Source organism: Charadrius vociferus, unplaced genomic scaffold (assembly GCF_000708025.1).
Source record: "Charadrius vociferus isolate BGI_N301 unplaced genomic scaffold, ASM70802v2 scaffold551, whole genome shotgun sequence".
In the NCBI taxonomy this organism is placed as follows: domain Eukaryota; kingdom Metazoa; phylum Chordata; class Aves; order Charadriiformes; family Charadriidae; genus Charadrius; species Charadrius vociferus.
Window position 1 is genome coordinate 526,979 of NW_009646611.1, and position 23,763 is coordinate 550,741.

A 23,763-nucleotide genomic window follows, 5' to 3' on the forward strand; every position below is an offset into this window, starting at 1 on the left:
TTAGGCCACTTGTGTCTACTATGTCTTTGGAGAATTATCAAGATACAAATGAAATGAGCTCCTTAGAGATGCAAGACATTTCAGTACATTCTGCATCCTGCAAAACAATCTAAGCAACTCATTTGTCAAATAAAGTTAATATAATAACAAAAGGATACCATGTTAATGTGGAGGTAAGTTAGAGATATTACTCTCTGTTAAAAATAAAATACCTACTTTTCCATCTTAACATGTTACACGTAATACTCTTGAGGTTTTTCTCATCACTTGTACTCACTGAGAATCTATCTAAATTAGTTATGGCTTCAAAGCCAACAGAAAATTTGAAAGACCCTTATTTGTTAAAAACACAAAGCATAGGATGCTGACTATATTTTGATATATTTAAAGAGGAAGGTGAAGAGCTACACTTAGCTATATTTTAGTTTCTTTCAGGACTGGCATACTGATTTATTACTTTCTGGTTTTTTTTCCCCCTCAATTGCCAGCATGTATTTGTCAAGCTGATGAAAAATACTGAAATTGTATAGCAATTTTTCTCCTGGAGTTTGTTTAAAATGCTTAACTTGATATATGACTGAAAGAGTGACTTTCTCCATGCTCTGCTATTTGTAATGATGCAATTAACACAACCAGTTAGCGTAGGTTTTCTCTCATTTTTAGAGGACAAATTGAAACTTCCTGTATGTGCTCATCTTTCCCACAATAAGGCTTAATTGGATCTTTCAAGAAAAAAAAAAAAAAAAAAACAAAAAAAAAGTTGCATCCACTTATTGGAAGTGTTAACTGAAATATTCATGTAAAATGCCGATTTGATTCAAATCTGACCTCCTGATTGAGCTGTAAACCAATGAAAAGTGACAACAGCCTACTTTCAAGTTAATTTATTATAAACATGTTTCTTAAGTCTGTGTGTTTATTATATAAATATGCCCTAAACCAGACTATCCATTAAAACTAGGCTTTCACCTCCCATTCCTACAATCCAGATTTATCAGAAATTTGCCCCCTATGAAACTCTTTATGATCCCAACAGGCCTGGTTCCTCTTGCTTGTTTTATTTCTAAACTATAAATATTGTTTTTTCTCTCCTCAGTGTGGAAATTTGGCTACATCCATTTTACATGCTTACTGGAGTAGAAAACTACCTAATCAGATAGGAAAACAGTTGGTGGTATATAAATCAGGGTTTGCCAAGGATTTCAAAGTGTGAAACTGGCAGACGAGCACATATCCTAGGAGTTTTGCCTTTCCCCAGCTTCCCTGTAGAGATTTCACATGGCAAATCTGATCACCAGGGCCATCTGTATAAATACATGGGTGTGTTGTCCTGAATTAACACAGCAGCTCTACTGGGGAATGTAATTAAGGTCTTATTTTTAAATCCCCCCACCAGACTGTCTGAAATACAGGTTTATATAGCAGGAATAAAAATCTTATCTTGATTTAGATGAGGAAATCAACAGTTTATGTGTTTTACTACCAACTAGTCTAAAAGAAACCTCAGAGTTAAGTTCAGAGCGCTGCTTAGTGATGCTCCAGGGATGAATTTAGCCTCTCCTGTCCTGTAGATCAGTAACACTATGATATTGGAAAGTAATGCTGTGCTGCAAACAGCTTTTCTTATACTCAAAGAAAAAAAAAAAACACAAAACTTTTTACATACGAATGGTTTTACTGTAACAGTGCCTGCTCTACTCGGTCGACATTCCTTCCTAACTTTCAAGTTGAAACAGCGTTAAGTAAAGATTCATGTTGTAGTGGTGACAGGAGGAGTTGTTACACAAGATGTAAAGTTTCCCTTGGATTTCATGTCACGATTTTTTCTCATTATTTAAACAAGAACTACATTGAAGTGGTGCAGGTACCAGGCAATAAAGATTTCCCTTGGTGCTGACAAACTCTGAGACCGCAAATGGAGGTGCTTACATGCCGCAAGAGATATTGCATAGTGTTCTTTTCCTTTAGGCAGGGGATTGCTGTCACAAAGGAAACATCTTTATAGAAGAACTACTATTATAGGAAAAAAAAACGTTTATTTCTCATTATATATGAAGATTTCAATTCCAGCATGTTTTATTCAGTAATGTATGGAAATCGTTTCTAAGCATGCAGCTTTTAGCCTGATTTATTTATTAATCTGCTTGTGGAAATGCTTCAAGTATTGTTAGTAATTTTGCTTTATTATTCAATGATACCCAAGTACAATAGAGGGAATATGTTGTGGTTTTTTTAAAAAAAAAAAAAGAAAAGAAAAAAGAAAGCAAAAAGAAATACATGTTTTGTGAAAAGATCTGACAAAGCTTTTATAACTGGTATACATAGGATACCTATGTATCTGATTTGTAGGTAGTTTACTGAGTCCATTTGTAAGGGTTTTGGCAAGTGAAAAATTATTTTTACAGCTATGGGATGTTAAAAAATAAACAAAGCAAACAGGAAAAAAGTTTTGCTGGAATGCTGTAGTTCATCTGTGGGTCACTGGCATGGGAGTTGAGGTGCACATGATGTGTTAATTGAGAGAAGAAAAATTTGAGACAGCAATTGATTTTCAACAGTAGGTATCCGTATCAGGGAAACAAACACAAGCGTAAAGCCCTCAGCCCTATTGGTCAAGATAGAGGTAAGGTTATTACTGGACAACAGTTGGGGTATTTCAACTTTTTGGGGTTTGGTAGCTATTTTTCTATATTCCTGAAATCACTGCAAGATGATGATATAAAGAACATTTGATATTCACAAGCAGACTCCTTTTCCTTTTAATACTATCAAATTGGGTTTGAAGTACAGTATTGAATAATGACATTTCCATTTTTTTAATTTTGAAACTACTTTCCAGTAAAAAGGTTTAAAACAAAACTTTCTACTGCATGCTAAAATTATAATAGCAGAAATCTTTTTTTTAATTAAAATCACAATTACAAGCCACAAAAACTGAGCTGTTCTGCTATTCTTATCACATTTATTTTGTTAATTTTCAAAATTTGTAGTTTAAAACTGGTTTGGTTTTTTTTTTCCCTGAAATGTGAAAACTGTGACAGCTCTTATTCTAAAAAGTCATTTTGAATACAAAGCTATTTTAAGCTGAAAATGTTTTGCTGTCTTGAATGACTGAGACCTAGTGGTGTATATGCTTTGGTGACTGCTACCATGAACACTTACCAGCTCCTTCGCAATTGCTGTTCTCTAAGGAAAATGTCTTGCCACAATGAAGGTACCGAAATGAGGGTAGACTGACAGTTGAAAGGTAGATGGGTAGGTGGAGTACCTGCCACTGTCTTTCTCCCCTCAGTTGCCTGGGAGGCATTCTTTTGAACACAGGCTGTTCTTACATCACATTAAATTTTGTTACAAGTCAGTTCCTACAAACTTAATTCCTTTCACTGTGATTTCAGTATGTTCTTGTCAGCCTGGCATGACAGGGTCAGAATCTTGCCTGGCAAAAACCATCTTACCCTTAACTATTTACTTTGGTGGAAGGCCTGCTTGTAGGAGTTTTGCACCTGGTAAAATGGCAGAATATAGAAAAATTCAACAAAATAATTATGTTCTTTGCCATGTGGTGCTGCAGGAGACTTCAAAATTCAGCTTTCCAGAGGTGATGCGTTTCTATTTGTTGGAATGGTACATGGATATATTTATAAAATATACAATTATAAAACATAAAATTTTTGGAACCAAAAGTTTTCCACTGACAACAGTTTTTTCTGTTTTAGAAATATGCTAAATATACAGAAGTAAACTTACTGATAACAAAGGAAGTTTCTAGAAATAGCACCCCGTACCGTTTTGAATACCTCGTGAAAAATATTTTTGATGTGTTTTAGCCAAAGTGTTGACTTATGGATCGCTAATTTCAGCATGCTGGATTTTTCCTCGGTCGGGTACAGAGTTCTGTACCACCTCTCATGTGGTTACAATTGTTATCTCAGATGATATTTCCATCAGCGTGTGGCTAGTATGTCTTTGCAACAGAGGTAACCTTGGCTGAATAATGAATTGAAGTAGGCTCAGCCATCAATCACTAATGATGCTGCAGAGAAGATATTTCAGCAGATTTGTAAATGTCATCACCCAAAAAAAGACTATTTTAAATGATAAGAGATGTTTCATTTTCCAAAGAAAATACTTTCTCTAGGATTAGTCACAGTATTTATTTAAAATTTTACGTACGTTCCTGAGGTCCTCAGGGAGCCCCAAGACACCAAGTAAAGGCAAAATGAAGAATTGAAGGCATTAATTCTGAAGAAACTTTATTATAATCATGCTATAGGGTAAAAGTGAAAACTGCTGTTCCTTAGTGATTCCCTGCTTTCCTAGCACAGATTTGGTTTATATTCACAAAAATTGTTAAAATAGTGAGCTAAAAATGTATTAAGACTAAGTGTATCAAAGTTAGGTGTGGTCTAGTAGATAAATCAAGTGCTGGGCTGCAGTTCAACCCAAGGCATTTGACTCAGATTAAATTAATTTAGCGGTCACATCTCACATAGCTTAAAACAGTGGGATTTTCTGCTTGAGAAAGGTGGGAAATGGAGCTAGCGTAAGTGATGAATCGTTTCTCATCTTTAGGTGATCATTTCAGGCTCGAACTTATTTTGAGGGAGAACTGAGAAAAACAAATGGTCCAACGTATGTTGTCCTTGGCTTCCAAGTTAAACAAAACAAAATAAACTTGTCCCATTATTCTGCTTTTTCAGTCAATTGTGTGCAGGATTTTGAGACAGAAGCTCCAAATGTTACAATTCTCTCTACCTGAAAAATTTGCTCATTTCTATACTCCTTTCATTACAGAAATGCTCTACTTAACCTATTTAGTAGTTCTTTTAGCTGTTTTAAAGTAAAAAATGAACAAACGGTATTTATTCCTTTTATTGTGTTATTTGCCTAATTCATAAAGAATTAAATACATCTGAAGAATGTCCTGTGTCTATTTTTTGAATTCAGATCTACTTTCATTTGCACAAGTGTGAATTAAACAGAAATGGAATGTGCCTATTTTAGGACTTTATTCTAAATAAAATGTGACTAAAGTCCTTGTTTGGTTGGTTATTGAGATGAATGGGACTGCTCTCATGAGTAATAACTGTCTGACTCCCTACTTAATGTGTTGTTTGCCAATATTATCTCTATTATTGTATGACAGATCACCCATTTCTGCAGTATGAGTATTAAATTTACTAATTAAGTTCTGTTAAAGACAAAGGGATAGGTTCTGGGTTTTGTTTCTTATGGTCTAAGCATTTTTATTTAGCTGCTCTCTCCCCGCCCTCCCCCCCCCCGCCTTTAATTGCAAGACATTATGGTCTTCAGAGGTATGGAATAGGTACAATTTTAGGATGTATTTTGAACAGAAATATTTTTGTCATCCAGTGATTACATCTATTTGTGATGTTTTCATGTTTGGGATTAAGCAGCGGGTGCTGTGTTTGGGTATCCACACACTTCTGTTGAGCTAACCAAAGCAGAAAATTTGGAGTTAATGCTGGCTTTCTTCTGGCTGCATAATAGAGGAAAGTACCTGATTTAGCATAAACCCTGCTGATACAAACTTAGTTTTTTTCAGCATTTTCTGACAAAGTTTGAATCATTAGAGTGAGTTTATGGCAATCAACTGTTTCTGTCATTTTTGGTTTGGTACTAAAATGATCAAGGCTGGGTTTTCTGTACTGTTGAATCATTGCCTTAGATTGCAGCTCTGCTATGAATTTATGCTGGTCTACTTTCTTTTCATGACTCTGACTCATGCCAGTGATTTTGTGACTGTACGTTGCATCAGATTCAGGAACTGATCCAGTTAAACTAATTTAGGAAAACAAAACAAAATTCGTTTTTATTTATATCAGTTCCCTAATCAGGTTTGTTGTGTCACTGCATTTATGGTGGGGTAAAAGAAGGGTATTGATAGAAGGAAGAAGCAGTCAAAGGTAGTGAAGTAGGAAGGAGTACTTGTTTCTGGGTCAGTGCCAGACATTTGCTGATGTAAAGTATTCACATAACGTGTTCACATAACTGGGATGTTACAGTTATACTGGACCCCAAGCAGTGCCAATGGAAAGAGGCAAAAAAAGTAAGTGAAGTGATCTGTATGGAATCATGAACTGATAATAAAAATAAGAAGAAAACGTGCCGCTGGATCAAAAAGAAATTTAATTTTTACCTTGCATTTTACTAAATTTCACTTTTTTTCATGAAAATTCATGTAAGAGTAATACAGTGAAAAGATTCATTCTTGTCTTTTTATGCAAGTCTCCTTGAGTCAAACATCCTCTTTATGCATTTCCTCCCCCTCTTTTCCCTCCTTCTTCTTGATTTTAGACAGTATTGCAAATTCATTTAAACATTATTTTTCTTAAGGTTGTCAACAAACTTGGGCCTCTGGAGTGGATTCTTAATACTCCCAGTCACCACAGAGTTCATCATGGTAAGCGAAAAGTGTAACCTCTTGTTCCTCAATGCGTTTTGTCTCATGGTCGCTATTTGTCTAGTAATAATAATATAGTACTAAAATTGTACTGTAAAATTACTTTTACAGAAGGATTTTAATTTTGATCATTGCTTCAAAAATAGTCCTTGTTCGGTTAGAAATTTCATGATATCTTAAAAAACTTTTCTATAACTTAATTTCTATAATTTAATTTTAAAATTTTTATATTTAAGATTAATTATTGAGCAGAAATTAAGCCTGGATAACATGAAATAGAGTGAAGACTTTGAGCAAAACAATTAAATATTTGTAAATATGAATATCCTTCCATGACTACTAAAACACCATTAACTTGTCAATCATTAACATGCTTTTGCATTCAAATTCAAGCACTGAATGTGCGAAAAGATGTGGTTACCTTTTAGAAGGACTGTTAAATGTTTCAGTGGAATTTGGTTTCAGCTGTTTGAATTATTGAAAAGTCTCACTTTACATAAGTACATGATGATTGACTTTTCATCAGTATTCAGAGGCATTCAAGACCGTGCTGCATATGTAAATTGGATTAATAACTCTGCTGCATACTGAAAAATGTCATGAACGTATCTGAGAAATAGAAGTGGATTTCATAGATGACCTTGGCTCATTCAGTGTGCAGAGATAACAAGTAAAAAAGTAATAGGGGAATGGAAGGATAAAATAATTTGAAACAGACTGAAATACTGTTGTATGTACAGAGGATGTTATTAATATTTATTATATCCTTCATGTGTAAAGTGTTTATAGCACTGTGTAGACTTTTAAAAAAGACTGTGGTGCTGTAAGTGTCTAATCCTTAAAATTTGCACAAGTACGGGTAATCCTGGAGGGAGACACTCTGCTCTTATTTGCTGTGCTGTAAATCCAAACTAATCCTCTGATCCCGATCGGAGTTCAGCAGAATCACTCTTGAGCTGATCAAGTGTTGTACAGTCACTCCAGACAATCTACACAAACGTGGGGATATGTAATCAATGTTTCTTTCCTCATACTTTTGATAGGACAGTTTATATACAAATACATTTCCTAGAAAACAGAGAGAAGGATCAGTTTTCCTCACCCTGAAGTTAATAATAATGAAGGCAGGATCAGACATGTGGCATAGAAGATAGACAGCTGAAAGCCATTAATGAGATGATTCTGCATAAATGTATTTAGTGTATATTTTCTTAGGTATCAACTGGTGAAATGACTTTTTGTTTGCTTTTCAATTTATCTTTATAAATATATTTTGAACTGAGTTTACTCTTCAGATGAATCCTTTTAGTTCACAGAAATTTTGGGTATGACACATTCGATTTGTATGTTTGAATCCGAGTAGAAAGAGAGCAATAAGCCTTGAAAGAAAAAAGAAATATTATAGATGAATAAGGACTGGTGGCTTCGCTAACTTTTAAAATTATTTTTAGATTATAAATCAGTGCTAATAATGAATATAATTATTCCTTTCATAATTCAATTGCATGTATTCTTATATATGTAATTACTAATCTCGACAAACCTTTTTATTATAGGTAGAAATCCTTACTGCATTGACAAAAATTATGGTGGCACACTCATTATCTGGGACAGGATATTTGGTAAGTAAAAAAAGGTGTTCTCTCTCATATTTAGTTAATGTGTCAAAAGTAGGTATATTTTTGATTTAATTGTTGGTTGTTCTTTTTTTTTCTTCTTCAATCAGGGACATTTGAGGCAGAAGATGCAAAAGTTGTTTATGGCTTAACACATCCAGTAAATTCGTTTGATCCCATCATGCTGCAGGTTTGCTATTACTGACTCTGGTATCTTCGACAGGCACTCATGTTCAAAAGAAACTCCTCTCAGGCACAGTTGAGACCGCCCTTGCATTGCTGCACAGTCAATTAAATTATCTACAATTTCTTCAGTATTTCATTACAAAACAATTATTTCTACTCCGTGCATTGAGTATATGCAGAGCTTGTAGTCATCATGAAAATACAATACAGTAAAATTAACAACTAATTACAATGGAGATATAACAGGCCTTGGACTGAGCGATGTCCATGTTGCTGTATGCAGAGCGATATGCAGCAAAGCACAGACAAAAATATATATTTCATCTGTTGTCTTCTCTGAATAATACTATTTCATAAATAACCCCCTGGTGTAATACCTTTACTTTTTTTCTCTCTTTTGTATATTTGCTATTCAAGTTACTCCTGAATGATTTGTGTTGACAGCTATCATGGTCTCAACAAAACCTCCAGAACAGGTTGAATATAGGTTTTTTATTAAAAAATAAGAAAAGACAAGAAAAAAAAAAAAAAAAGAAAAAGTACTTAGTGTGGTGGTTCTTAGATTTATTGGTCCAGGCTTCAGTTAAGCTGGATAAAAATTCTCTGTAAAAACCTCAGGGACTGAGTAGTATTGAAGCCCCCGTTTGCTTTTCATGACTGTTCACCCAAGGAGGTGTCTCAAAGAATGAGAAGTTCTACAGTAGGTGTGGCTGGGTCTGAAGCTGGAAGGATGGCCACGGCCTGTGCAGTTGTATCTATTCTGGTCAGGTACTAAGTGATTTAGTTATTGAGAGTCTGTCATGTCAAGGTCACAGTAATCAAATTCTAGTTTAAAACTACCATAAATACAGCTATAAAACATACTGTTAAGTACTCTGGATTGATTACAGGAGAGACAAATTTTCCTCTGGGAAGGAGTCATTGTAATCCACACTATAAACCAAGGGCTTGATATGGCTCCTGCCTATTTTGGTCAGGTTTTCTGAACTTCTGACTGTCTTCATCTATTCATAATATATTCCCTTTACAGACTTTGAAAAATCATTTACTTAAGAGCTAAAAATGAATAAAATATAATGTTTTATTAAATTTTATTTTACTAACAATGAAAAATTACTTGCTCTTTTTTTTTTTTTTTCAGTTGCGTCCCTTGGTTCATATTTGGAACACGTTTTGGGCCACACCTGGATTCTGCAATAAGCTTTCTGTCATATTCAAAGGGCCAGGCTGGGGACCAGGCAAACCTAGACTTGGCCTTCCTGAGGAAATCCCAGTGGTAAATAGAACATGCACAGGCTTTCAGTTTTGTGTAATTTACTTGGACCTCTTAATGCTACTGGATCAATGTTAAAAACTCTACACATGCTATTTTAAATTAGCAAATTAGCAGTCGTAAAGCATAGGGGAGATGAAATGGGAACAGAAACTGAAGGAAATGAATGTTTTAGATATGTTTTTTTCGTTTTATTTGAAGGAAAAAAAATACAATTTTTATTTATCTTTTCATTATTCATTTCCTAAAGAGATTTTCAAAATTATTCTATAAAGTACAGTAATTTCTCTTTTTCTTTTAGCTGTGAACATACACACAGAGTTAAACTCTGTCTCACACTAGGTAGTACATAAGTTTGATAGTAGATTATCTTTGTGCAATTATTTATGTCCCTTAGTCTTTTTTGGTTTTGTAAGTATGAAGAATACTAAGGAATAACAGGCTGGAACAGGTCATTGTTGAAGGCTATTATCTGTTTTGCTTTGTACAGATCACTGGAAAAGAAGTTCCCTTCAATCCAAGTATACCAGCTTATCTTAATTGCTATGCAGTTGTACATTTTGCTGTAATAATGGACTTGTATACTGAACTTCTTGGTACTGTGACTGTAAGTAATTCCTATCTTTATGAAATAGCATCTCATGCTCACAATAATATGACATAACATTTAAATAATACGGTGTTGAGTGGAGGCTCTACAGCCTGATTCATATCTTATTTAAACTATTAGAATAATAACTAGATTCTGTAAAAAGGATCAAAATAAATGGCTAAATATATAATGCTTGATATTGTTTATTAAACAATGTTCAATAACCATATAAATTATTTAGAGATGAATACACTTAAGTTAAGCAATTACATTAAAAAAAAATTGCTATAGAAGACATGTCTGCTTTAGTTTTTATGACCTTATGAAAGGAAAAATGTATCTTAGACTTGAAGCTATGTAGGTTTTAAGATGTCTTGGTCATATTGTTCGACAACAATAATGCCCAATCTTCAAGAGGATTGCAAAGGTCTTGCAGTGCTTGCAGGTTGGAAGCTCAGTGTCAGTATGAGTTCAGAGTTAGAGGAGCACAAACTGAGGCAAATCCTTCTTCCAGTCTTGAATGTACAACAGCACTGATAGAAATACAGAAAGGGAAGGCAAGTTTTTACCAACTCATGTTTGGGCTGATGGAATCTCCCTGGTAACACAATGTGGTTCCTGCAAGGATACCTGGCGATCTGTGAAGGTGAACTACTAGGCCCTCTTACTTACAAGAAGCAAGACACTGTGTCCATGGCTTCACACCCTTCCAACCTCCTTTTCATTCTGCCTTCTTTGACAACTCTACTTTACTAAAGCTAAAATCTTTTCTTTATGGAACATAATTTTAATGCATCTAATATCCCTACAAATCAGTCAAAGGCCTACCAAAACACCACAAATGTCTATCAGTTTGATAAAACAATCTTTGGACTGTTTGTTAAACCCTTTCTACTACCTCCTTGGTTAAAGAGCAGTCTTTTCATTGTGTTTGTTTCACCCATGTTGCCCACAGGCCTGCTGTCACAGAGCCAAGGGCCCCCTGGGATCTTCAGCCTCTGTCTGCCCATGAACTTGCTTCCTCTCATCATACTTGCCTGGTGATCTCCAACCCTTGGCCAGGGGTCGTTAACTGTCCCATGACCACCTTGGTGGGTGCTGTGGGACAGCACCCTTCCCCCCAGGGCCACAGGTCTGACCACTAGCTGCCACCAGCCCCCTGCCCCTTCCCCAAGGAGCAGCCCTTCTCACTGCACCCCGATGCCTTTGCCCATGACCAACATGTCTGAATCCAGCCAAGAGGCACATTTCTAGAAATAAGTCTCTGTTGCATATCTGACCATGTTCATCCATGAAGGATTCCAGAGAACTGCAAAGCCATTTCAAAGCTGTAAGAAATCGTGTCCAAATGTTGATGTTTTGGTCTCCTGACTCTTGCGACCCAGGGCAAGAAGGGCAGGAGAGGTACTCTGCCTGCAGTGATTTCTTGGGATATGTGGCAGCAGGCTTATAGCAGCTCTGCATATACCAGCTGCTACAGCCCCTTTTTTAAAATATTTTTCGTTAGATGTATTCTGAGTAACATATCAGACCAGTAGAATGATGCAATTTTTGAGAAAAGCTTAAAAAGTAAGTATTTTATGTAGCATTCCTGATATAATATAAAAGCTACCTCAGGCATACTCTTCTGATTAATATTAAGTTATTCTACACATAGTGTTCACCTCTGTAAAGGGTCACACTGCAACTGCAGGGAATTTGGAGATTACTAAGACATCTGAGGCTTAGTCTATTCTAAGAAATTTCTGAGGACAGGAAATTAAGCCAAAGGTAAGGATAAATACTTCCAATGTATACAAGATATACAGTATACATGATTGCCAATGTTCTTATATTGAGAAAAGCCTCTACAAGATTTTCCAGATACGCTTTTAGATTCCTACATACCAAAATCAAGTCATATTTGCATAGGGATCAAACTGTGGGGTTTTGTTTTGTAGTTTTTTTGGTTGTGTGGTTTTTTGGTTTTTGGTTGTTTTTTTTTTTTTTTTTTTTTACTTTGTTGCTGTTGCTTTTAGCATTAAGAAGTGAGGAGTCTGCTCATGATTTTTTCCTATTTTTTTTTTTTTTTTTTGCCTTTTTCTGGTCCTGGAACGAAAAATGGATACTCCAAATTATTTTCTTTGCTGATAACTGCAGCTGTTTAAGAATAAGGAAAGCTGAAAAATGCACCCAAGCCCCAGATGATCATTAAATTCTTGCAGTCATGGAGGAAACATCCTGAAGATCCACCATTTATGAACTTATTGTAGAAAAACAACTAGAAAACTCTCTGCACAAAACTGTGGGGTAATAAGGTAGTAAGGATAAGAAGGAGAGCACGGGGGGACTAGAAGCACCTCATCTCAGGACATAAACTTTTGGCGTGGGTGTAGAAAGTGCTGGTCCAAAGGCAGAGTTCCAGCATCGCTCTGCAGTGTAGCGGGGAAGCTGTCATGAGAAGGAAGCTTGTGTATGAATAACTTTACTTGGCAAAAATCTTTCTTCAATATCAGTTTTCCACTACACTGAGTTATGAAATGTCTATGGATACAACTGGAAATTTCTGTCTGGCTATGAATTATGTCATAACTGTGGCATAGCTCCATAAATGGAGAAAGCTAACTGTTTTCCTCATTTTTAGGTATAAGTTCCATTTCATAATAGCCATAAGACACAGCACACAGCTATTACATTTCTCAAGTGATTACAGTTGCTCAGTGTTTGGTCTCACGCCCTGTAGAAGTGTTAAATTTCTCTATACGTAAAGAGCAACCATATACCTTCGATCTGAATGACCTACATTTAACTTGCAAGAAGAGCAAAACAAGAAAGAACAAATATATATTTTCCACAGGAGAGAGCATACAGTGTTTATTTTCTATATAGCAATCTGCATTACATCCAGAGAATAAAAATTACTTCTGAGCTCTGCACATCTAGACCTGATCCAAAGCTCATTGAAGAAAAGGGATTTGGATCAGTCCCAGAGAGAGTGCTAGGAGTGTAACACTGCAGTACATTCAAAGTAAAAGTCTCATAGCTCCAGAACTGCATGTATCACATAAATCAAAGTCAAGCGTACCTTAAACATATTTTTCAGTGTCTTTTTTATTGTTGATAGATACTGTAACATTTACTGTGCTTATAATGCTATGAATATGTGAACAGTTTCAATTAGACGAAAAGCGGTAAGGGATAAGATAGATCTCTTGACAGCTGAGAACACAATTAATGTATCCATTCAGTAGGACATCACCAAGTAATGTATATGGAATATTGCTAAGAATTTACAAATCTTTAGGAACTCTAAGTTAAAATAAATTCATACAAAGACAGCTAACAATACAAATTTCATAGCATTGTAGTAGCATTCTTCTTTTGAATGTCGAAAGTGTCTGATATACGACAGCAGGGCATCTGTTAAATTATGAAATGTGCTGACATCGTTCCTAGCAGTTCTGTTGAAACACTGAACACACCAGGATGAGAAAATGCATCCATGTTATTCTTCAAAAAGAATAAAAGAATCTGAGTCCTTTGAAATATAAAAGTCCATTTGGAATCTTTCAAATTTCATCTAGATATACATTTGGAATGACATATTTCCTTTGTTTAAGTGAATTATTTTTTCGTTCCTAAAAAATATAAAATCTTAACACTGTGGCAACCTGTTGATTACAAAGCCATGTAAACTTCTTCCCAAATTCTATAACCCTCCCTTTTTTTTAAGGCTCCAAGGTATTTTTAAAGCTTTCAATGAAATCAAAATCCAAAAGAAATATTTTTTTCTGTTTGATTGCAGCCAATAACCACATTGCAAAGTTGTGGCTGACTTGTAATTGGGGAACCTGCTGTGGTCCCACAGGCTTCTCTGTTTATACAAATACTCCAGTATATAAATACTGATTTATTTTATGTATACGTCCATGCATATTATGCTTAAGTGGAAGGAGGATGCTAGCACTAACGAAGGTGTAGAAGGCACATTCTTTTCACATTGCAACTTGCAGTGTGTAGATTTAATATATGATGTTTAGTTTAGTGATATAACCCACTGACTATTTTGTTGATTTTGGTAGAGTAATGCCTAGAAAATGGATGCCTCAGCTGGCAGCATCCACTTCACAGGGTGATACAAGTTTGAAAGTAAATAAAAGAATCAAGGCAGCATGTAACTATACCACTGGAGCTGTAATGGGAAAGTTATGGAAGCAAACTAATAATGCTAAAATTTATGCTACATGGCTGATTTTCTAAAAGCAGTTATTCCCAAATGGCATCAGGGCGTATTTCACTGCAAATTTCTTGTCCTTGACTAGGACATGAGGGAAAGGAGGGAACACATTTTTCTGCTGTTTGTGAATGTGGTGCATGTATCTGCAGTGAAGGGTAACTTACACCTTTCACCTTCATGGTTCCTGGTAAGGCTTTGTGCCTCATCCTTCATCACTCCAGAAAGTTGAAGACTTGGGAAGCGGAAGGCTGCAACACTGTACTCGGGCATTACAGAGCCATGCATTTGTGTGAATCTCAGGAAAGTGCCAGTTTGTGAATAAGTGTGATCTGCAGGGTGTGCTTTAGAGTCCTCCAGTCTTTCACATTCTGGGCCACAGATAGTATTGGACCATATGAAATTTTACAAAAGGCTAGTGTTCAAAATGTTACGGTTCAAGTAGGAGAGCCGTCTGAAGAGAAATAGAAATTGGCCTGAAAAACAGAATCTGTAAAATGTTATCAGACCTGGCTCAGGTAGTTGTTGTACCAACGAACCTAATAGAGCATTTTAACCATTTTAAGATAAAGGTTTGTTTGTATTTGGGTTTGATTTTTCTAAATTATAAGGTTGCTTCAGCTCTTTCTTCTGAGTTACTGACAAACATTAGATTGTATTTCTATTCCCTTTGGGGTTTTTTTGTTTGTTTTTTTTTTTTTTTTTTTTTCTGGAAATCCATGTTTAAAACTGAACTGGAATGTATTAATTTCCTTTCAAGCTCTTGATCTGTGCTTTTTTCTTCAGCGGCTGGATAAATGTGAAGAGTCAAATGATAACTCCAGGCATCAATTTTGCACGTCTTAGAGAAAATGTTTAAGAGAAGTTTGCAGGATCACGCTCCAAATTTTTGTATTAAATCCTTTCTTTGTTTGTGGAGAGAAGGATGCAGTCTGAATGACAGTATTACAGTGTCTCTGATATCAACCTTGTCATTATTTCAAGGTCCATCAGCAACAATATAATAAAACAATAACAAAAAATGTTGTTTTCTTCCTGAAAATATGTTAACCTTTAAAAAGTAATGTCTGATTTTTCCTACTCTTTTATAAATGGCAATTAAAATATACCTTTAGGCAAAGAAAAGAATTCTGATAGAAGTTATGAGACAAAACAACACTGAAATTATCACTCAAAAGTGTTGGCTTTGGAGAAGTGTTTCTATCATCCACTCAAATCCAAATGGTGTAGGGACCAAATTTCGCCTTTAGACTGGCTGTCTAGTTAATGGCAAGAAATAAAATCATCCAGAAAGCGCACTCTCTCCACTGATTACAGAGAAAGTTTATGTTAATAACAGGCTTTTAGGCACTTCAGTGAAGGTAATTAAGGGAAGGTATACTGAATCAGCACCTCGGTTTTCTGAAACTGGAATCTCGAGGAAGCCCAGATGCCTAGGACTTGGTGGCTGGTTGTCTAATGCTAGTCAGCTCAGAAACACTGGGAAGGCAGAAAAGTGTGAGATCATGCAGCTCTTTTAAATTGGAAATTGAAGACACATTTCATAGCAGGTACTGCTAGATCCTTCCTGAAGACAAATATTAACATTTGTACTCTCAAAACTGTTGTGGGTTCATTTGTTTTCCATAAATTGTGATTTTAGCCATACATTGTTATGCAGTAATTACGTGACTTGTTTGAAATTTGGATTTGGTATTCAGTCCTCTTTCCTGCCTAAGGGGGGTACCAAATCTTACGTTCCTTTTCTCACAGTAGCACCCTACCACTGTGGGAACATTTTTAAGGCATTCAGTAGAAGCTAGTGCATTGCACTGGAAACACAAAGCAAAATCAGACCCACCTGTCCAGAAGGACTAGGTTTAAAAAAAAGGTGTAATTCTCCAACTTAAAAGCGAGGACAGTCTCTAAGGAGGAAAGTCTTGAATTCCAGTACTCGATCCCTGGCAAACTCCTTTATTTGACAAGTAACAATCATTGAAAAACATATCAAAGCATTTCTAAGAAATTTATGGGTGAGTTCCCTTATGCCTGTGCCAAATCATGTTTTTCTTTGCTCACTCCTTGAATTTTTGTATGACCCAGTTTCTACAGGAAGCTGAAGTGGGAGTTGAACTTATGTGGCTAGATGAGCAGTATAAGAACATATTTTATTAAACTTAAATAGAGTCTGTGCCTGATTTTTATAAAAAAGTTCTGTCCAAAAATGTTGTCACTTCACAATAAATTGCTTCATATTAACAATGGAAAGTCTTTTAAATTTGATATCACTGTGGGATTTTCAGATTCTAGAAACAAGGTTTCAAAAAGAACATCCTCAATTCAGTCTTTTGATGACAAACTTTAAAACTTTTATCTGGAATTTGCGAATGTATTCCTGTCTCCTGTGATGGCCGATAGCAGATGCTCAGGGTTAGAACATAAAAAAAGCGTAAAGAGTATCCTTTCTCAAGGTCTACATATAAGTAGATGATGGTAGTAATCATCAGTCTGACGTTTTGTAAGTTTATCATAAGGAGGGGTGGTATAGGTTGGAAACATAGCAATGCAGTAATGAGTTTGAGCTATCCTGGAATAAATCTGTGCAACAGAGTGGCTTGACAGGTGTCATTTGTGAGAAGAGCGCTCTGGCTTGTAAACTGGTGGGGCTGCTGTTTAGCTCGCTGGTTGCCAGGATTGTGTTTTCTTTGTTCAATAACTGTTTGTTACGGATCTCTAAGTAGGTGCTTGTGATTCTTCAGTAAAACAACAGAAACCTACCCAGCCTGAGTGTGTGGTTTGATGTGTTTTGCAAACATGGGCACTGTAAGTTCACACTGCTGTAAAACTTGAGAATATCCTCCTGTGGCCTCCCACGCTCGCAGATACTTTACCTTAGATCTCTTCGAGGGGTAGGGGCCACCACTGAAGGAAGGTGGGCATGTCACTGAGTGGGATTTATTGAAATCAGGGCAGACTTTCATAGATTTTTAATTTCCCAATGCCTGCAGTCTTGAGGTACAAATGTTGTCCGTAAACCTTCTTGCTATTGAAGCCAGAAAGGAGTCCTATAACTCAGCAAGATCCATTACTTTTGTTTTGGAGGTTTTTGTTGTTTTTTAAATGCAAAAACAAAGGCTTTTCAAAACTAATATTTGAAAGGAAGTCAGGGAGGGTACAAGAAAACTGATTAAATATTTGATTTTCAAAGGCAGCTGTGTAGAATACAAAAAATATTTAAGAAATGAAAAGAAAAAAATTAAACTTCACAATGAAAATAATTTCTGTTTTCCTGAGGTTTTTTTTATATCATTTTGATGTAAATTTTAATGATGTAAATCCTTATGCTGTTATTCATCCAAGTATTAACACACATGTTAATGTTTAAAAGTGTTTTAAGTCTGGTTGAAGTTAATGGTATAAGTTCAAGAGTTTTTCTGAATTGGGAACCAAGTGTCAAGTTGTCATGAAGGGACAACATTAATTTTGTTTCTTCTTAAATATGGTTATATTGCCATGTCTTGTGAATTCTTATTCTCACCAATGTATTGGTTTTGGTATCCATTGGGATTCATAGATGACTACTGTAAAAACATAGTAACATAAGATGAAAAAGAACAAGGCTGCTGAGATTTTTGTCTAGAAATAAGTTTGTTCCCTCTTGGGTAAAGGCATAAGGGAATCAAGTAACTTCAGGAAAACACCTAGTGAAGAAGGGAATATCTTAAACAACATTTTGGAAATACAGTTTTCAGGAAACAGGTATAAAGGTGGTTACTCCCCATAAGTGTGCTATTCAGAGCCGATAATATTTGTTCTAAAATTTAAAGTAACAAATTAGTTTAAAAGCAGACCCTAACATCACTGAGTGAGGAAGTTGAAGCTACTGTTCTGTTAAAACTCAGTTTCTCTTCAGAAAATTACACTAAATGATTTCTTTGTCTACTTTTTACAGATGTTATCACAGGGAACTATTCTCCTGAGAATTGGCTTTATCATTTTGTCCCTGACCTCTTTTGGACTACTTACGGAGAACAGGCAAGATAAAAATCTCATTATTTTTTTCTTCTCTCATTATGAATTATTTATCATCATATGGAAATCTCAAGTGTGTCAAAAATTATATTGATAAAGAACTATAGATAGACTTGGACACGTATGTTGCTATCTGTTGAACAGAAAATAATATGTGAATAGCAAGCGCCTAAACCCAGGAGTGTTCCTATAGCGATGAGTGTCTATATCTGTATTGTCCATTGCAGAAAAGTTACAGGATGGGCTACTTGTGTCTCTCTCCATGCTTGCATTTGTTGGGTCCACATCTCTGATTTTGGGACACTGGCAGGCCAGGGAGACCTGCAGGCTGTCCCAAGGCAGTTCAAGCTCAGACTGCAATCGTATTGTGTCAGTCCTGTGTAGCATGACATAGGTGTCAGATACCCTGATGGTATATGAAAAGCGCACAGTGTAGCTCACAGTAGACTCCAAATCATGTGAAGGTTAGTGTGGACTTAAGACTAAATTTAATCAGTATGGTTTCAAATCAAATTTGATCATGAATACACCAGCCCAGTGAGACGTACACTATGGGAGTAGTCCATATGGACACCATGACCCTACAGAAGAGTGAATAGCAGATACAGTTTCTTACAGAGAAACTATTTGCCCTTCCGGAACAGAAATGTGGAATAGAAGCTTCCTTTGAGATGGAGGTGCCAGTTCTGCTTTGCACCTGCTGTTCATTATGTTTTCAGAAAGAAATACCTTTCACTTGTGTGGACTGAATAGTTTATTTCAGGGTAGGTAAAAATCTGTCAGTATTCCAGAGATGTCTATAACTTAGGGAGTTAGTAATGTGAATTAATAAAAAGTTACAGAAATAGACTGATGAAAAGATTCTGCACTACTTATGTAGCAGTTTTCAGAATTTTGTTGTTGTCATTTTTGAGATCAAAAGACAATGGCTGTATATACATCTACATTTGTGTGAGCTTATATATAGTTTGTGAGTATGTGTATTCTCACCCCCAGTAAATTCGGTACTATAAGTCCGTATAAGGTAGATGCTATAATAACTTAACTATAAGGTTAAGAAAGATGACTTGGTGTAAGTGCAGGACATCACAGACTATTTCTATATTCTTTTTCATTGCAGTTAACAAATAAGAAAAGGTTGGACATTAATCTGAATTACTTCCCATTTCTAGGCCCAAAGCAGACATTTTGGAAATTATCCGCTGCTTAGTTTTCGTAGCTGTGTACAAACTTGGCCACTTAAGGAGTCAGTTTTCTTCCTTGTGCTATGCATATGAGGTAAGACATTTATTTTGAAATGTGTCTGCGCTGATGACCCTGGATTTTTTTTTATCTTTTTAGAAAAAACAGAAACACTAAACATTTATATTTTGTTTCCTTATGTTTGATTGTATTATTTGAGCAGAATATTATTTTTTTTTTTCTTATCTCTTTATTTCTCCCTTTTTATGATTAACTTGTAAGAAAATTATTGGGGTTTACATTGGGTTTACATTGAAAAAAGTCAGGAAAGTATCCTTATTGTTTCTTGCAAAAATATATTAGTGGTCATATGCTTGGAAGGGAATAGAAAAAAAAAATGTGTAGCTGAACTTGAACTGATTAATTCATCTTTCATGAGGCAAATATGAAAATGCTTGGAGGCTGGAAGAGTCTTAAATTATTTTTTTTTTTTTCTGTACTTATACTGTACCTCTGAAACAGACTTTTAGCCATTGACAAAGATAGGGAACTGGATGAAACAGACCTTTGGTCTGATGAAGTATGGTTGCTTTTGTGTTCTTAGGACTTATTTTTGTCCTGGTTGTGACTTTTGCTTTTTAATCTGCCTTTTTCTTTTTTCAGTACAGTTGGTATTTCATAATAACTCTTTTAATATTATCTGAATTAAATAACATTTATTTAGTAATATGATTCTGATTTGAATAACATTCCCAAGCTACCTAGTGCCCATTACCAGCAAATACAGTTATCAGCAAGGTTATGAACGATTTGCTAGATTGCTAGAACTGTTATCAGAAAGTTACCTTTTGGCTTAAAACCAGAAAAAATGAACTAAAACAGTAGGGATTGAGACTCAAACCAAGTTCAGAATGGTTCCTTTGACTTGAAACATCTGCAAAATTTATAGCAACTTTTCTAATTGGAGGTTTCTGGTAGTGGTGCTGATTCTCCTGTTTTTCCAAGAGATCAGGCAATAGGAGGATGGAAAAATATCTTATGCTGCTGTGGGTCTTTTTTTTTTTTTTTCTGTTGTCTTTTTACCTGGGCTAGGAAACAATAACTATTGGACAATATTTACAGCCAGATAAGTGCCAATAATCAAGAATTGTTCTGATTTTTTTCCTGTATTGTTACATTGTCAGACCTTGGTGTATAAATCAAACAGTTCTTGAATTCCTTTGATAAGCGTCTGCCAGAACTCAGCAGATATTTTAAGGACTTTACTTGCTTAAATATAATTTGGAAAATGTTTTTATTATTTACTGAGTAGCCTACTACAGTAAATAAGCTTGAAGTGAAGAATTCTAAAATTTGGTGATTAGTTCTATAGCCCTTGAAATATAGCTCTCAGACTTGAATTATTCGATCTGACTTTGCGGACAAGTATATGCCAAAATGTACGCTCTCAATTAAAAAAAAATAATGTGTGTTTGTGCATATGTAAAGGTGTCTCTTAGTAAGACATGAGTGAAAGTAAAATTATCAGATTATTATTTCTATTGTTTATAGGGAACTATACAGCTTTGTATTCTGCCATGAAAAAGAAAATAAAATGGAATGGTTCTTATTCTGTTCTTTCATTAAAATTTTAACTTCTTGGCTATCTCAAGTTCTTCCCTACTGTACTTTCCTATCCTTTCTCCTATCTAGCTTTTTTCCTTTTATTTTTTTATATTATACTTTTCTGTTACTCTTTTTTTAGTCCCTCATTTGGCCATTTTTAACAAAAAACAGGAGTACCTTGCTCACATGCTTTTCTTTCTTTGAAAATACTGAAAGAATAGGTGTCTTCCAAATTGTTTGCTTTCAGTGAGACCAAAATAGATAATGCTTCTGAGTAATGCAAATATGTCAACAATAGAGATTATGGTTTATCATAAATAAACGAGTTTGTGATATTAATAGTTTTTGTGATGTTTGTGATGAACTTTGAAGGGTTTTGATACAAATGGTCCACTTGTGCTCTCAATTCATTATACAATTCCTGGATTGATGGTAGGAATGTTCTTAGGTGTGGCAATATTGTTATAATGGGATTTATGATAAAAAAATTCTGAGCAAAGGGAAATTGCCAGAGATTTGTCAATGTTGGAAATACAACGTTGAAAAGTTTTCAAATATTTATGCTTTAGCTCAATATTGACCTAATCATTTTGAACCAGCAGATACCAGAAAGCATAAGAAATAAATAAAAAAAAAGGTTTTCTCAGAAATTAGGTCTAAAATTTGTCCTAAAAATTGTTTCTGTTCTGTTCAACACTCAAACATGTTATCTATCCTTCACAGTATAATACTGTAGATAACTTTGAGAGCCATAAACATAGATCTATCTCATAAGCAATGTTAATTTCTGCTACATATGTCCTCGTAATTTTTATGTGCTTGCTTTTCAACTTCCTTTGCTCTTTCTCTTTCAAACCACTTACAATTTTTAGACATGTAAATTAAACCATTTATTTAATATTTTTTGCCTCATACATATTCCATCTTAAACATACACCTAGATTTATCCGACTTTGATCTTTTTAATGTTATATTTTCAGTATTCATAATCTGTACTATACTTAAATGATGTCCTCCTTGGATCATCATCCTTATTTGTTACCAAGCAGACAATTCTTTAGTAATCCAGTATCCATGAGTGATAGTAATGAATGCACAACACCACGTAAAAGAATTTCTCTTGACTTTTTTTTTTTTTTTTGAGTCTATAAATTATGCCTTTCAGGGCACACACTTATGGATGAAGAAAAATAAACTGCAAGAGGCATGATGGCACTACTCAGTGTGTCTAGAATTTAACAAATAATTCTGTCACAACATTCTTAAATTAATGATGTACATTGTAGCAGATAAGTGCAAGACTGATTTTGCCATACAGCATGATGAATCATTAGGGAAAAAGCATGTGACTGCTGTCTATACATGTTGGTTTTTTCTGTGGTATGTTTCATATGTTCATATTTCTCATGAATAATTTAGAACCAGTAGATAAGAGTTCAGAAGTAAATATCCTTGCAGTACTATTTTGCAGGGTACTCTAACTAGTAAAAATAGGTGATTTAAACTGTAAGTGATTGCATTTGGCTCACAAAAAAGGTCTGACAATTATCAGAACTGCTGTATGGGAGGAAGGCCTTCTGGGTGAAAACTAGAATGAAAGTAGAGAAGAAATAAAAGAAAACTAGGGGGGGCAGCGAGAGAGGAGAGAAAAGTAGAGGAAACAAGGAGCAAGCCTTTCCCATTTTGCCATTGAATTAGCTCAGGTGGGTTTGAAAAACGCAGCTAATGATTGCAGTTCCAGCAGGAGGAGCAGTCCTGCCCTCTGGCTCCAGCCTCTTAGTCTCTCGGCCCAGCTAATTGGGTTGGCACGCTGCTCTGACTAATGCAGTCAAAGATTTCAGATAAGTGAGTTGATGCAACTTACTATGGAGCAAGAAAGATTCCTAAATGCTCAGGTCCAGGGAAGTAAAAGGAAGCTGGAGGTTTGTAAGAAAGAAGGATTTCTGCTTTTGCTAAAGCTAGAGTCTTAATATGGTTGTTAACTTTGTCCACACTCTAGTAAGTACAACATTGCATCTATAGATATAGATATGAAGTTGTGTGTTACCAGTCTTGGTCCCATATGAAGACCGTGCAATTTTTCTGATAATTTAAAGGTATTGTTCTCCCTGCTATTGCATTTGAAGTCCTTCTAAGATATATTCCTGGGGATCTTTCCTGGTGTCCTTTCATTCTCCAGACAAGACAATAATTTGCAGTTATCGGAGTTAGAAAAGTGACCCTTTTTTTCTTATGGGAAGTGGAACAATGCACATTTCTCAGCATGCATTTTCTGTTCCTTGTGCTGTATGTTCCAATGGATGGTTAGGTGAAAGAAGCAGGGCTTTTTTGTGGATTTTTTTAAGAAAAAAGTGGTGAAATTTTGAGATCTTAACAAATTTCTTTCTTTGGTGGAAGTTACTGAAAACCTTGATGATAGGGGCAGGGATATTATATTTGACTGGTTATAGACAGTAAACTGAGGAGCTAACGTGTTTCTGCTTGAGGATCTGTGCTGCCACATCCTATACTAGTTAGTTTTCTTTAGGCTGATTACTTCATGCCTGTGTAATGTGATAATCATGTGTATTACTAAAGCCAAATCATTTTCTGTCAGACTGGGCCTAGAGTCTCCTAACCACCTGGAAGTAGCAGAAAACATTGCTTGTGTGTTCAGTTATG

General features: G+C 35.4%; 1 protein-coding gene across 1 annotated transcript in view; it reads left to right on the plus strand.

Annotated features, from left to right (window-relative positions):
• AGMO (alkylglycerol monooxygenase) overlaps positions 1–23,237 on the plus strand; it is a 117,345-nt gene extending 94,108 nt beyond the window's left edge. Inside the window, exons 6-13 of the mRNA XM_009887780.1 lie at positions 6,358–6,424; positions 7,981–8,046; positions 8,151–8,230; positions 9,368–9,502; positions 9,990–10,106; positions 18,236–18,318; positions 19,488–19,593; positions 23,199–23,237. Coding sequence (XP_009886082.1) covers positions 6,358–6,424; positions 7,981–8,046; positions 8,151–8,230; positions 9,368–9,502; positions 9,990–10,106; positions 18,236–18,318; positions 19,488–19,593; positions 23,199–23,237 — 693 coding nt within the window. The remainder of the gene's footprint in view (positions 1–6,357; positions 6,425–7,980; positions 8,047–8,150; positions 8,231–9,367; positions 9,503–9,989; positions 10,107–18,235; positions 18,319–19,487; positions 19,594–23,198) is intronic.
• Positions 23,238–23,763: the final 526 nt, after the last annotated feature.